This window comes from Scardinius erythrophthalmus, assembly GCF_964197995.2.
Source record: "Scardinius erythrophthalmus genome assembly, chromosome: 12".
Taxonomy (NCBI): Eukaryota; Metazoa; Chordata; class Actinopteri; order Cypriniformes; family Leuciscidae; genus Scardinius; species Scardinius erythrophthalmus.
This window is the reverse complement of record NC_138232.1, coordinates 12709974-12723408: the sequence shown is the minus strand read 5'-3', so window position 1 is coordinate 12723408 and position 13435 is coordinate 12709974. Positions and strand designations below refer to the sequence as shown.

Genomic DNA, 13435 nt, shown 5'->3' with positions numbered 1-13435 from the left:
GTGGTGAAAAGTAGTGAATGAAAAACATTTTCAATAAAGACATTTAAAAGCAGCGACCCACTGTCACTGATGTAGTGGTTCACATTAAGAGTTTCATATTTCAGAGTCAAGGAAATGCTTCTTGACTTTTTATTTCACATTTCTAAGAAAGTAATTGTGCACAATCTGTGTGCTTAAGGGAAATAATTATAGAAAGCAACTGATACATTTTACAATATTAATTTGATAAAATTTATATATTAAAATTCATATATTGATATATTTTATGCCATAAATGACCCTACAAACCAGCTAATTAGCCATTTTTTTGTCTCATTTATTGGATAGTTTTGGGAGTGAAAAATAAAATAAAAATCATATTCTTACTCATATCTTCATCAGTTTCATTATCAAATATCAGCTGGCTTACCTCAAAGTGTACAGTATTTTCCCATCATTCCATATTCTAAGTAGCTGATTTGGTGTAGTAATCCAATGTGAATCTGCGCTCTTGGAATTTCTGAAGATGGTGTCCGGTAGCCAAATGAGTCCAACCATATTACTGTTCAAAGTCAATATTTTCATAGTGCTGTTATATCTGAGCCGGCTGTCTGTCCATGTCTGTGCAAAAATTATGTCAATCTGGTACTCCTGTGGAAATAAAAAAAAAAAAAGGTCATGTATCAAGAAAGATGAATGACATGTTGACTTAATAATAGCCTATATACTGAAGCTCTTATAGTGATCACTTTTAAACCATAAATTCACGTCGCTATTCTTGTTGATTGAATATTGAAAATTTAACCCATTTTAGTACAACCTGGCCTTAACGGTATTCTTTAGCACTCTTAACACATTTCCACTGTGATTTATTCCTAAACAGCCCTGATGAGTAGAAACACAGAGCCATACAGTAGCAATCTGAATTCCTAGAACCAGCCCTTAAATTAATGCCAGAATTATTCAGTGATGGAGCACCGCTGATCCCAATGTGGTTTGGATGGAAGACAGAGCCAGCTTTGAGATACTTTAACAAGGATTATGAGGTTCTGGCACTGTACAAGCTGGCAGTAGGAGCCACAGGAATTGAATGTGGGGAAAGACACATAATCACACCTCATGGTCCACAAACTTTCAGGGATTTTTTAGGCTTTATAAACAATCCCAGCAATTGTGTAGATACCCTCAAAGGCTGCTGTATACGTGAGTACATGGTTAAATATTGCATCTGACCCATGCAACCTGTTAGGAAAAAATGCCTAATCACATTTGTTTAATCCACAGGGTTAGAGCCATCTGATGCTTCTTATCATACTGTATATTTTCAGTAGTGTGTTTTGGGGGGCAAGAGGTCTTGATTTTTAACACAGCTGAAAGGGGCTAGGCAACAACAATTAAACAAAAACTGAATAAGCCCAGAGTTTTTTAAAAGCTTAACAGCAGTTTCATAAATGCTCTTTGCCATTACAGTCTGAATTAGCCTCCAAAAAGGGGTAATTTTGAAATCAGATCATACCATTAATACATTAATTATGGTACATTAAATCTTGTGCTTGAAAAAAAAAATGTTGTTGTTGTTGTGCTTTTTACTGTCAGAATGAAAGCTGTAAAATACATAATAGGGTTAACCAGAGACTAATAAAGGATATGCATTTAATCAGTTCTAATGAATGTTATTTATTTGTAAATGTCTCACTGATATATAACCCTAACGCAGAATATGTCAGAGCTTGACTGCAGAAGTTTGACAGGGTCTCTGAGGTGTAAGAGTCACTGCATCTGAAATGGTACATAAATAGCTCAAAATCAATTTCCATTTCAAACACTTGCCACGATTAGAACAATTCTGTGGAAGCAGTCCAATCAAAATATGTGCCTACGCGTCATTGTGTGTGTGAAAGTGTATTTGAAAAAGACCCATCTTCTTTGGAGTGATTTGAGGTAGGAAGACTAATGGCCTCATTATCTATTCCAGCTTTGATGTCGAAATCCAGGCCTATAAACATCCAGCTAATTTACTCCAGCCGTTTCAACCGACCAGCCTACAAGTGCACTGACCCCACTAAAGTCTACACAAACCTTCACACAAATCCGATCAATGTGACCTGTGCTAACTCAGTAAATGCAAGATAACTGTAGGCATCTGTGCACTACATGACAGACTTCCTTAAAATGTCACCATAGTGAATACCAAACTCAATGTGATGACTTCTTGTTCATTTCTCTGAATACTTGCAATGTACAGTACATATACTTTGAAGAAGAGATTGTATTTGTGCTTTATCTTTCTGGAGAGTTTTTCATCGTGTTTGCTGCCTTCAGCTTGCTCGTTGGGGGCTGTAAGGCAATATTCTCAGTAAAGCTGCTTTGGAACAGTATTTACTGGGAAAAGCGCTATGAAATGATTCTCTCTGTGTATATATTACAACATTGCTCTAATAGTTGGTAGAAAAAAGATACACTTCCAACTTAATAATTGTTTTGCCAACAACATGTCTTTTAAGACACAGAAAAGTCACACAGAAAAGTGGATTTTATTCATTAAAACATCCATTACTGTATATTGTTCTAAACTGTGTATTGCGTTATATTTTAGGAAGAAGGGAGATCAGAAGGGGATCATTATATTTAGGAGTCCTTGACATCAAAAAAGTTTGAAATCTCTGTCTTAGTGGCACCCTCCTCTTTTATTAGGACTTTAAACTGATTGCCCCGTTCATAATTAATGGTGGTTGTCAACCTCCAACCCCGCGTACCTGCGCCGGCCTGACAGTCATTTGACCTTTTGCTATCTCTCCCCAAAGGTGGGTCTCTTCATTATAATACCAGTCTCATTTATCACAAGTCAGTGGGCATGAGAGCAGTCAGGCCATAATTGTGACCTTTTATTCCAGAAGCTAAAGGGAGTTCAGAGGTAGGCGGAAAAGAACATCACTTCAGGTCTAATCGCCATCCAAGTGAAAATGTGTTGAGCGTCAGAATAAACAGAACTAATCTGAGGTGATTCCATTACATCTGGACAAAAACAATGTACAGACAACAGAGGAAGAGTCTGTTTGTTCAAAGAAGCCTAGAGTCAAGCTGTTGCCATTTTATAATCCACAAAGTAAAATGAACTTTGTTCTTTTCAACGGAAAGATTATGAATGATCCCATTTAATAAAATGAGTGTAAACATTTTCTTGTTGTTTGAGAGTTCTAGACTGTCACAGTCTGTGTGCTGTGACAATCTGTTATATTAATTAGGTTTTTGGAGTGCTGCTTCAAAGCTGCGGGCAAGCATCAAACGCTGGGGAAAAAAAAGAGGGAAAAAAAGATTGTTTTACAGTATTGAGTGTGCACTCTAAGCTGATGCCGATGCGGGGGAGATTCAAAGATTCTTTACTGCAGTGAAAAACAAGGAATTACATCGCCAAAACATTAGTAAACAGGACACACACAATAAAAGTGTGTAAAGATGTTGTGTGCCAGTGCAAAATTCCCACGGTCTAAGAAATAAATGGTGGAATGTGGCAACAGGTCTGTTTGTGTCCCACTGGATGTCCTTATCGCAAGGCAAGCCCTCACATACCTTAATAGGTCTCACATTTGCTCAGCGGGGTTGGCAGTTTGTGGATTGAAATAATTTTGTTATTAACAGTCTGACATAGTTTGATTTCACCAGACTTGTTTTTGTCTGGATAATCCGTCGGGACTGCTGTGGGAAGGGTAATGTTTGGAGAATGCATATAAAATCAAGGTTCCTGCTTTGTGGTTCACTGCAATGGAAAGACTTATTTAATGAATAAGAAACAAAACAATTCATTTCCCCTTCCTTAGAGATCCTGACAGACAAATTTATGTCAGTGGTTGTATATCATCACATTCATTAGCTGCTGGTTTCAATGTAGATGCTGATTCAAAGGATAATAACCATTGTGTACAATTGCATTTCAGTAAGAACGACTACTATTGCTATAGGTCTACTTTAACCATGAGCTAAATGTCAATGCAAAATTTATGCACTTTCGAGCAGTAATTCACCCAGAAATGAAAATGATGCTATTAGTTACTCACCCTGATGTCATTCCAACAATATATGCTGCTATTTTCATTATCAGTGGAACAACAGTAGAAACCTTTTTAATGATTTATGCTATTTTTTGCCAAACAACGACGGTGACCACAGGGGTTCTTTTATAGAGCTTTTATGTTGTTTTTCTCAAGAACTGTTCATTTAAAACATGAAAACACAACATGTGTCAGTGTGTGTGTGTACAGTATGTGCTTGTTTATATGTTTTATGAGGACAGAAATTTGTATAATGACATGGGTGTTACACTGGTATTACAATGCAAAGGTGGTTTATGAGGACATTTCCTGAGTCCTCATAATTAAAATCGCATAATTAAAAGAACATTCTAAACAATGTTTTATTAAAAATGCAGAAAGTTTTCTGTGATGGGTAGATAATGATAGGAATACCCGTGTGTGTGTGTGTGTGTGTGTTGAAACATTATTTAATCATGGAGATTTTTCTTACCATGTGACCATTCATTTACCATGTTTATTTAAGATTGTCACCTAAAAATCTGGCAAGGGTTACAGATGAAAATTTGCCTGCAGGGCTAACTCTGGCTTACAGTGTCTGACTGTTGATTGATAAGCACTGTCTGTATCCAATAAATAAATAAAAACCTCATCTTAGAACAAATAACATTATAGGTTAGGAATGACATGAGGGTGAGAACATAATGACAGAACATTAATTTTTTGTGAACTCTTGTGGGCATCAGAATAGCTTAATGTCTGTGCAGTCCCATAAAGCTTTAAAAAATTAGCATACATTTGTATAAGCAATTACCATAGTTTACATCAGTATTACTCATTATTTTTATGCAAAACCACCCTCAGTTCTCAAAGAACATATCATTTGATAGCGGTTTTCCACAAATAAGAACCTATTTTTACCCAGTAAAGTGTCGTAACCCCGAGTGAAGTTTCTTGCACCTGTGTACTCACCTCCATAAAGCTTAATTCAAAAATATTATTTGAAAGTATTTCAGAGGGGAAATGTTGTCATATGAAATTTCTGAAGGACTAGTAGGAATATCACTCATTACAGTAAATTGTCTGGACCAGGCTCTTCTGAGTAAGGAATCATTTTCTGCTCCGGTTCCTGTCCCGTCCACAGATGATCTGCATACAGATTCGTGATTTCCCTGAGCAGAGTGGCTCCCTCAGCTGTTGAGATCAGAATGAGTAAGTTAATTCCACCACGCCTGACAGGCACATCACGCCATTTGTGGTAATGACATCTCTCTGCTCCGCTGTCCCGCGCACACACACTTTCACCTTTGATTTGTGTGTGAGAGCCACACAGTATCAGATTCATCAGGCCCCTTCTCCTCCCATAGCTCTAATTAAATTCCTTGTGCCATTTATCATCTAAGAAAGAGAATATATAAATAAAGGCCTGTTGAATGAATGATAAAACAGGCCAAGGCAGAGTTATGCAAGCTCTGGAGCATTCACGTCCAGGGGGATGGTATGGAGCAGCATTAAATAAATATGGCATTTAGCCATGACACGACCACAGGGGATTGGCCCGCAGGAAGTACACCGCAGGGAGTCTGGGTCTGAGGTGTTCCAAAGTGTTAAAAAGAGTTCATTCTTTCTTGCCAAATTTCATTAGGATATTAAGAGAAATGCTAGTCTGTGTAACTATCCTTCATGTGCCCAGTAATTAACATGTAAAAAAACGTGCAAAGACAACCAAAAAGTGCAGTTACATTAACAACTGAGCATGTTGCTAGCATGTTGCTGCAAAGTCTAACAAGAACTACTGAAATTGTGAGGTAGAATCAAAGGGGTCAGGAGTCAAAGTTTTGAATCACCTTCTGGGCCCAAAAAGCATTTTTTCCCCATTGGCAGCCATTTTAATGTAGCCGAAAGTATTAGTATGAATCCAGTTGTGTACTTATCAATTTAGTTAGTTATGATGGACATAATTTAAGACTATGGATGTATATTTGCTGTGCACTGTATAGTGAAAAGTTTCACAAGCACTTTATCTTCCAAAAACAAATTTCACAAAAAAAATCCAATGTTATACATACAATCTGTAATGTATGATGCTTGTTCACACATGGCAGAGATCAGTGTTCTGCATTTTACTGAGACATTAAAGGGTTAGTTCACCAAACAATGAAAATTCCGAACGAAAGTCTTACGGGGTTGGAACAACATGAGGGTGAGTAATTACTGACAGAATTTTTGGGTGAACTAACACTTTAAATTATCTTTACGAAGATCTAGAAAAGACTGGAGCTTTGAGAGAACAATCTTAATTCACAGCCAACTCTGTAAAGACCCAAAATGATTGGCATTCATCCACTGTAATGGCAAGTTATGTTAAAAATGAATACTCTTCTTGATACCAAAAAAGGAAGAATAAAGAATACATTCTCAAAGCACAAACTCTGAAAGGAATTGAACTTTTGTGCTACACTTTCCCATTTAATTAAATATACATTTTATCCACCTAATTACACAAAAGTTTTCTACTGTTATAGCTTCAATGAGTTCTTCCTTTATGTTAATAAAGATGCAGTTAAGCAAGATGTCTCCTTGTTTTTTAACAGTATATTACTAAATGGTATTTTATATAATTGTAATTCTGAAAGCAAACCATAGAACTATTACTAACATTTAGCTAATCTTAAAATTACAAACTCAGTAATATAATGTTAATTAGAGAAATTTCCATTAAAAACAGCATAAAGATATTTACATTCATTTATTCAGCAACTTCTGAACCTGAGAAATGAGTTAAGGAAATAACAATGTATTCTCAGGAGGCTTGAGTAAACTCTTTAGATTAGTCAGTGGAAAAGTTCTGTTTCCATCTGAGCTGCAGATCTGTGCTATGTCTCCTGAGGACACCATGGACTCCAAGGAACCGCATTTATATTACAGAGTCAACAAACTTGTAAAATGGTAACTTTAAACCACAGAGAAACCAATGTTAATATAACATTTCCTCACAGTGTTGACAGCATCAGCAACACTGGTGCGAATTGCAATGCGCAATGGTTTTTGCTTGCTAAGGTAATAAGTTGCTTGTTAATTTGCAAGCATGGTTTTATAATAATAATAATAATAAGTTCAAAGGGGTGCTAAGAAAAAAAAGGTTACACTTTATTTTAAGGTGACGTAGTTACATTGTACTTTCTTAAATAAGTACTGATTAATATTAATTAACAACATGTAGCCTACTTACTATAGAGTTACAGTTAACATTTGGTTTAGGGTTAGTTACTTGTAATTATACATAATGTATTACTATAGTAAGTACATATAGTAACGTGCAACTACGTCACCTTAAAATAAAGTGTTGCCAAAAAAAAAAGTGCATCAAAAACACCCAGCATATTGTATTGTACTTGTTTAATTTTCCATTTTCCCTTAAATTATACATTTACAAGGTCACATTGTAAAGTGTGTGTGCACAGTTATTAAGCATGCATCATTTTCGCTGAATATTTTTTATTATTACTGTATATTATCAGTCCTTTGAATCAATAACGTTTATTGAAACTTGTCAACTTACAGTCCCATAGACATATAGGTGTCTATGTATTTATTATGTCTAGGGACAGTTCCACCTTCTGGCCGGAACAGATAATGATGAGTGAACTAAATGAAGGAACGCGCATGTGCTTTTAAAAACGAGCGCTGAACTTTTAACTTGACACAGCGCGAGAAACTGAAAAGCAGACTAGGCGCAACCTTTTTACAGTCTGTGAGCGCAACAGTTAAAGACGCGGTTTAACACATTGGCATTAAGATCGAAAACAACATTTGCTCTTTTTCATCACCACTACGCTAGGGCGAACAAAGTCCAAGAATTTATATCAATTATGACCGCTGTTGATGAGGAGCTTAAAGGAGAACTTGGTAACTTTTTTAACTTAATAAAACTGTCTAGAAATCATTTGGATGGTTAAACAACCTGTTCTGGTGATATTGGTGACTTTCCCCACTCCCCCCAGCGTTCCCAGGCGGAAAACCAACCTTGCAACTTGGGGACTACCGTCCCGGCAAAATAGAAATTGGAAGTCTCGCGAGAAGCGAGAACGAGAACGAGAACGAGCGCGAAACACGAATCGCTTTACGGCAATTCAACATAAACACACACGCATGTATGATGTATTACCAGATTACCCACCTCGGTAGACATAGCTCCACACGATTCAGTTGGCTTGCTCCGATCAAAACAAACGCACATGAGCAGCGGTAGAGAGGGGGAGGAGGCCGCCGCAAGTGAGTTTTTTACGACCGTGTTGTGACATACGCCCCCCCACAGCTGTAGGGGGAGCTCGTGGGGAAAACATGCGACAACAAAAAGGAAAATCAGCGAAGAAGTGACTAGAGTTCGCTAGAGTTGCCGAGTTCTCCTTTAATGATCGCTATTCGCTATTCCCAGTACCTGAACGTGCAATTGACTCCTCCCCCATCAAAACCATTGTTTATAGGCACATTAAAACATTTATCAAACCTTATTTAATTTTTTAGGTTTATAATGACTTTTTTTATTTTTAATGAAAGTGAGACTGAGAGTAAAAAACAGGAAAATCATTAGGGAATCGTTAGGGGGCTGGCGGCCTAGCGCCACCACTGGAGTTGGATTGGTGTTATAGTGAGCCTTTTTAATAATTGCCACAGCCATTTATATCATGTGGAGTGAGTTTCTCAAAGATGTTATACTCTCAAAGAAAAACAGTCACTTTTCATCCTCTTGAGACAATGCTAATTAACACTTATCATCCCCTATGGCCTAATAATGGAGCTTGCTGACTTTGTCTTCATTGAAACGCTGCGAATTTACCTCCTGGTGAAAGTCTCTAGTTAAAGAAATTTCTGTGAACTGTTCTGCATTCGATTTTTGTCCAATTAAAAGAAAGTAGGATGACCCTTTGAACATTTTGAATTTCAGAAACAAGCTTGTTCTTTTCTGTTCATGTTTTAAAGGGATGGTTTACCCAACAAAGAAATTCCTGTCAACATTTGCTCACTCTCATATGAAATTTTTACAACGAGTTGGGGACTCGAGCTTTCAAGCTTCAAAAAGGATGGAAAAATCACAATAAATGTATCATAAAAGTGGTACAAATGACTCATGTGGACTTCGAATAAGATTACAAGTCCACGTGAGTCATTTGTACCACTTTTATCAAGTTATAAGCACTGTAAAAAATTTCTAACTTCCCCAAATAAAAATTTTCTAGTGACTGGTCACATCTAAATTTTTCAATTGGCCCAACTGAAATTCTGTAAATTTAATAATTTACAGAATTTCACTTGGGCCAATTGAAAAATGTAGATGTGACCAGTCACTAGAAAATTTTGAGTTTTGGATTAATTGAAAAGATCACATTCAAAAGATCATGAAACATTGCTACTTTTCTCTTTTTTAATTTTTGGGGTCTTTCTTTCACACACAAAGCTATTGTATGACTTCAAAAGACTTTGGATATAGCACATGAGTCGGAAAGATGGTGCTTTTCTGTTGTTGTTGTTTTTTTGGAGCTTGAAAGCCCTAGTCCTCATTCATTAAATCAATCATTTCATTATATTGTCCAGGATACTCTTCCAAAATGACATGAGAATGAGTAAATAATGACAGGATTTTCCTTTTTAGGTGAACTAAAGCTTTACATAAGACTCGGAACACAAAGTAGTTGTGAATAGCGCTCAAAGAAAAAGCCAGTTTCACTATAGGAATTCCCTCTTGGAGAAAACTCCTTTCAGATTCATGTACTTTCCAGTGAAGCGAAAAAGTGCTTACAGTGCTTTTTACTCCAACTCATTTCTCCCCTCCCTCTGTCCTCCATGTACACTCTTCTCATTCCACTCCCTTCCTGTCTCACCTCCCCGCAATTTCTCCCCACTCTTGCACACGCTCATTCACATTCTCCACATCGCATTCCCCTCTGTCAGTGCCCGTCTCAAGCACTCACCTTTTCCAACCCACAGTAATCTTTGTTCCTCCCTCTCTCTCTCTTTCTCTCTTCACACTTTCTTCTTTCCATCATTTCATCTCTCTTCGCATTCAAACTCACCATCTAACTCAGGTGCTTACCTGGCACTTCAAAACTCAAACCCTCTATTTCACACCCTCTTGAAAGAGAAATAGAGACCGTGATGTTCTCCAGCAGGCAGCTTTCCCAAAAGGTGTGAAAAGTGTCATTTTTCTCTGATCATCTTAGCCCACCCAGACCAAGTGACAGATAAGAGGGCCACTGACTTGTGGAGAAATGTTGGCAGTGCTCATGATTATTCCGCAGAATTCTGCAGGGTCAACCTCAGCCCCCGAAAGGGGGTTGCATATGCTCGCTGGCAGAGCTGGAGGCATGTGCTGCTGCCCTCATTACAGACACCCCAGGGTTATTTTATCGATGGGAACTACAGGGTTTTCCAGCCTTACTGAGACAGCTAAATAGGTTACGGCTCTAAGCTAGAGCCATGAACTCGATCTAAACATTCCATGCTGCTTTCTTCTTAATCTTTCAGATAGCTAAAGATCACCCTGCAGTGTTCACATACACAAACTGTATCATACCTCTGTGCCATACTGTTAATGTCACAACTTCCCTGAAGCCACATATAAATGAGTTAACACATTTGCCCTAACATCACAATCCTGCTTTTTATAATGCATCCTGGCCAGATCTTTATAAATGACAGGATTTCTCATTGCGTTCTAAACTGCCAGCAGGCGGTGAAGCCACCTGAAGCGTTTAAGGGCCACAACCGCAACTCGGAGTTGAGTTGACTTACAGCAACACATTGACCTAAAATCATCCGATTTACAGCATATCAGTCGCAAATGAATTGCTTTTGAGATATATGCACCTACATTAATTGAAACATTATCTGTAATGTTAATGGTCTTTTCAGGCAGAATGAGCAATATATAGAAATCGTTAAGTGTCCACTCCACACTGCAGACACAGGTAACTGACATAACACAAAATAGATTTCTTTATTTACGTAATTATGCAGAAAATATGATTTATCTGGGATTATTAGCATAAAATGGTTTGAATATACATTAAATATTACAATATATACAATCCATTATTACTAATTTTCACTATACTACATTAAAAAGGTTTACAATGCATAATCTTGTTCGGAGCGACAAATAAAATAAAGATGCTTGATACTAGAATAAAATACTTGGAAATAAAGCTTCTTGTCTTTAATTAACATTTAATTATATTATAATTATAATTATACTTTTTATTATACATTTAACCAATGTTTACGTCGTTCTCTTTACTGCTTCGAAATACATGTAAAGACACCTTAACCACAGTGAATAACTACAATGACGAATTAAGTTGCATGCACATGCCTTACAAAGCAGAATTAAAACAGAATTTTCAAAAGAATCATTGAGGCATTTGTAATACAAATGTTCGTCAGCTGATCTGATATTCACTACTGTAACAAAGATGAACATAACTTTTAATAAGCAGGGGAAATTCCAGACTTTAAACAAATAACCATTTCAATGTTTAGGACTTTGTAGGAATGTAAAGGGAGACTGTACATTCCTACATTGCCTATATGAAGCTAGTCTATGCTTTCTATTCATCTGTGCATTATTAAAGCAAGGAATCCATTAAAAATGTTTCCATTAAAGTGTTAGGCAAGCAAAAAGGTCACCACTAACCTTAAGTGAGAGAGTCACACTTTAATTAAAAAGATCATATCATATGACATCTAAATACCACAAATGGAACACACAAAGATATACACACTCTGGAGTTGGTTTATCATTAACAGACCATTAAATCACAAGTGCATGGTCAAACATATTAAACAACTCAATATATTAAGCTGTCATTATAATATATGATGCAACCTTAAGCCTATGTAATTATGTTAGGGAAGCTACTTTGAAACTATAAGCTACTCACAATTTCATGCAGTCAAGAAACAAAATAGTTAACTACAAACGTAACTACACTACAAGTTATGAACGTATAACAACACTGAAACTCTTCAAAGGGCGAGTTGAAGAGTCTTACATCTTTCTAAATATAATTTATAGTTTTATTTAAAGTGATGGAGCATTTTGTCATGCAACTTATTGGAAAATGTAGCTCATTACTGAAAAAAACAACAACAAAATGTGCACTATGTAACTTGAGGCCCTCTAGTGGTAAACTAAATGCATTTTGCGGAAGAACATTGTTTTGGTTGTGCTTTGGCTCTGTGTGACTGTGTTATGCTGATTAATATGGTTTTGCTACTGCTCATAAAACATTCACTACTAGGCTTAAGAAATATAACTAGTTTAGATGGAAAAGATCTCAAGCTGAGCTATTTACGGATATGATGAGACACACACGGGCGAGTAGACTTTTTGAGGATTAAAAAAAAAAAGAAGCAAATGGATTTTTTTCATTGTGGTTGTGTCCACACACTACAAAGACACATTTATATGCAAACACCATATAAAAGTGAATTTTGCATCCGATGACCCCTTTAAGTAAAAGTACAGAAGTACTTAAGTATCAAAAGTAAATGATTTTTTTTAATGTCAACACATTGTTTTATTATTGTTGCATTGTTGTATGAATGCACAGTGTCATCATGCTTCAGTTAACATTGTAACTACATTTTTGCAGGCTAACTAACGTCATTGTCGAACCATACCTATGTGTTAGCGGTGTATCCACAAGGCTATGGCAAATCCTAAAAAAATTATTTGACCGACCATACTTCATACTGAAACTTCAGCTATAAAAGCACAGACAATTTCCATATCAAGCTTTCAACAGAAATCAAAAGTTTACATAACTCAATATACTTGCAGGTTGGATAGTGTTTTTTTGAGTGTTGTGATAAAGTTTGTTTTGGGCAAACAAAGCAAACATTTAAAGGGGTCATATAATGGTACATAAAATGATAAAAATCCATCCAGTGTTTTTTTTTTTAATCTTCTTATATGTTTTCCCCCATCTCAAATCAAGCCGTTTGATTTTGTGACGTCACAAAATCGACGCTCCTCCCACGATTGTTGATTGACAGCAACGTTTCAACACAGACCCGCCCTCGCTCGTGAGCGAGCTGTCAATCATAGTCCGCGCGGACCGGCGCGGTCATTGTTGATACGCTGGAGCACTGTCTATGAACAGAATGGCGTCTAAGCGATTGTGGTGTTCTGTTCTTGGGTGTAATAAGGAACACAGCAGTCATTTTGATGTTCCTAAATCCAAACCGCTGAAGACGCAGTGGATGAGTTAGTTTTCGAAGGGAATATTCCCCACGATCAACGTCAACGCTTTCATGTTTGCGCGAATCATTTCACACACCAGACTGCTTTACAAACGAGGGTCAGTAACGTTATAAAGCTGGTTTTGCTAGGAAGCTGCTCCTGAAAAAAAGATCGGTACCAACTA

General features: G+C 36.9%; 1 protein-coding gene across 2 annotated transcripts in view; it reads right to left on the bottom strand.

The window, feature by feature from the left end:
• The window catches only part of gabrg3 (gamma-aminobutyric acid type A receptor subunit gamma3), a gene marked incomplete at both ends in the record, with an annotated part of 132628 nt that overhangs the window by 45604 nt on the left and 73589 nt on the right, over positions 1 to 13435 (bottom strand). For both annotated transcript variants that reach the window (XM_081380092.1, XM_081380093.1), the window contains one exon: positions 410 to 630. In XM_081380092.1, coding sequence (XP_081236218.1) covers positions 410 to 630 — 221 coding nt within the window. The remainder of the gene's footprint in view (positions 1 to 409; positions 631 to 13435) is intronic.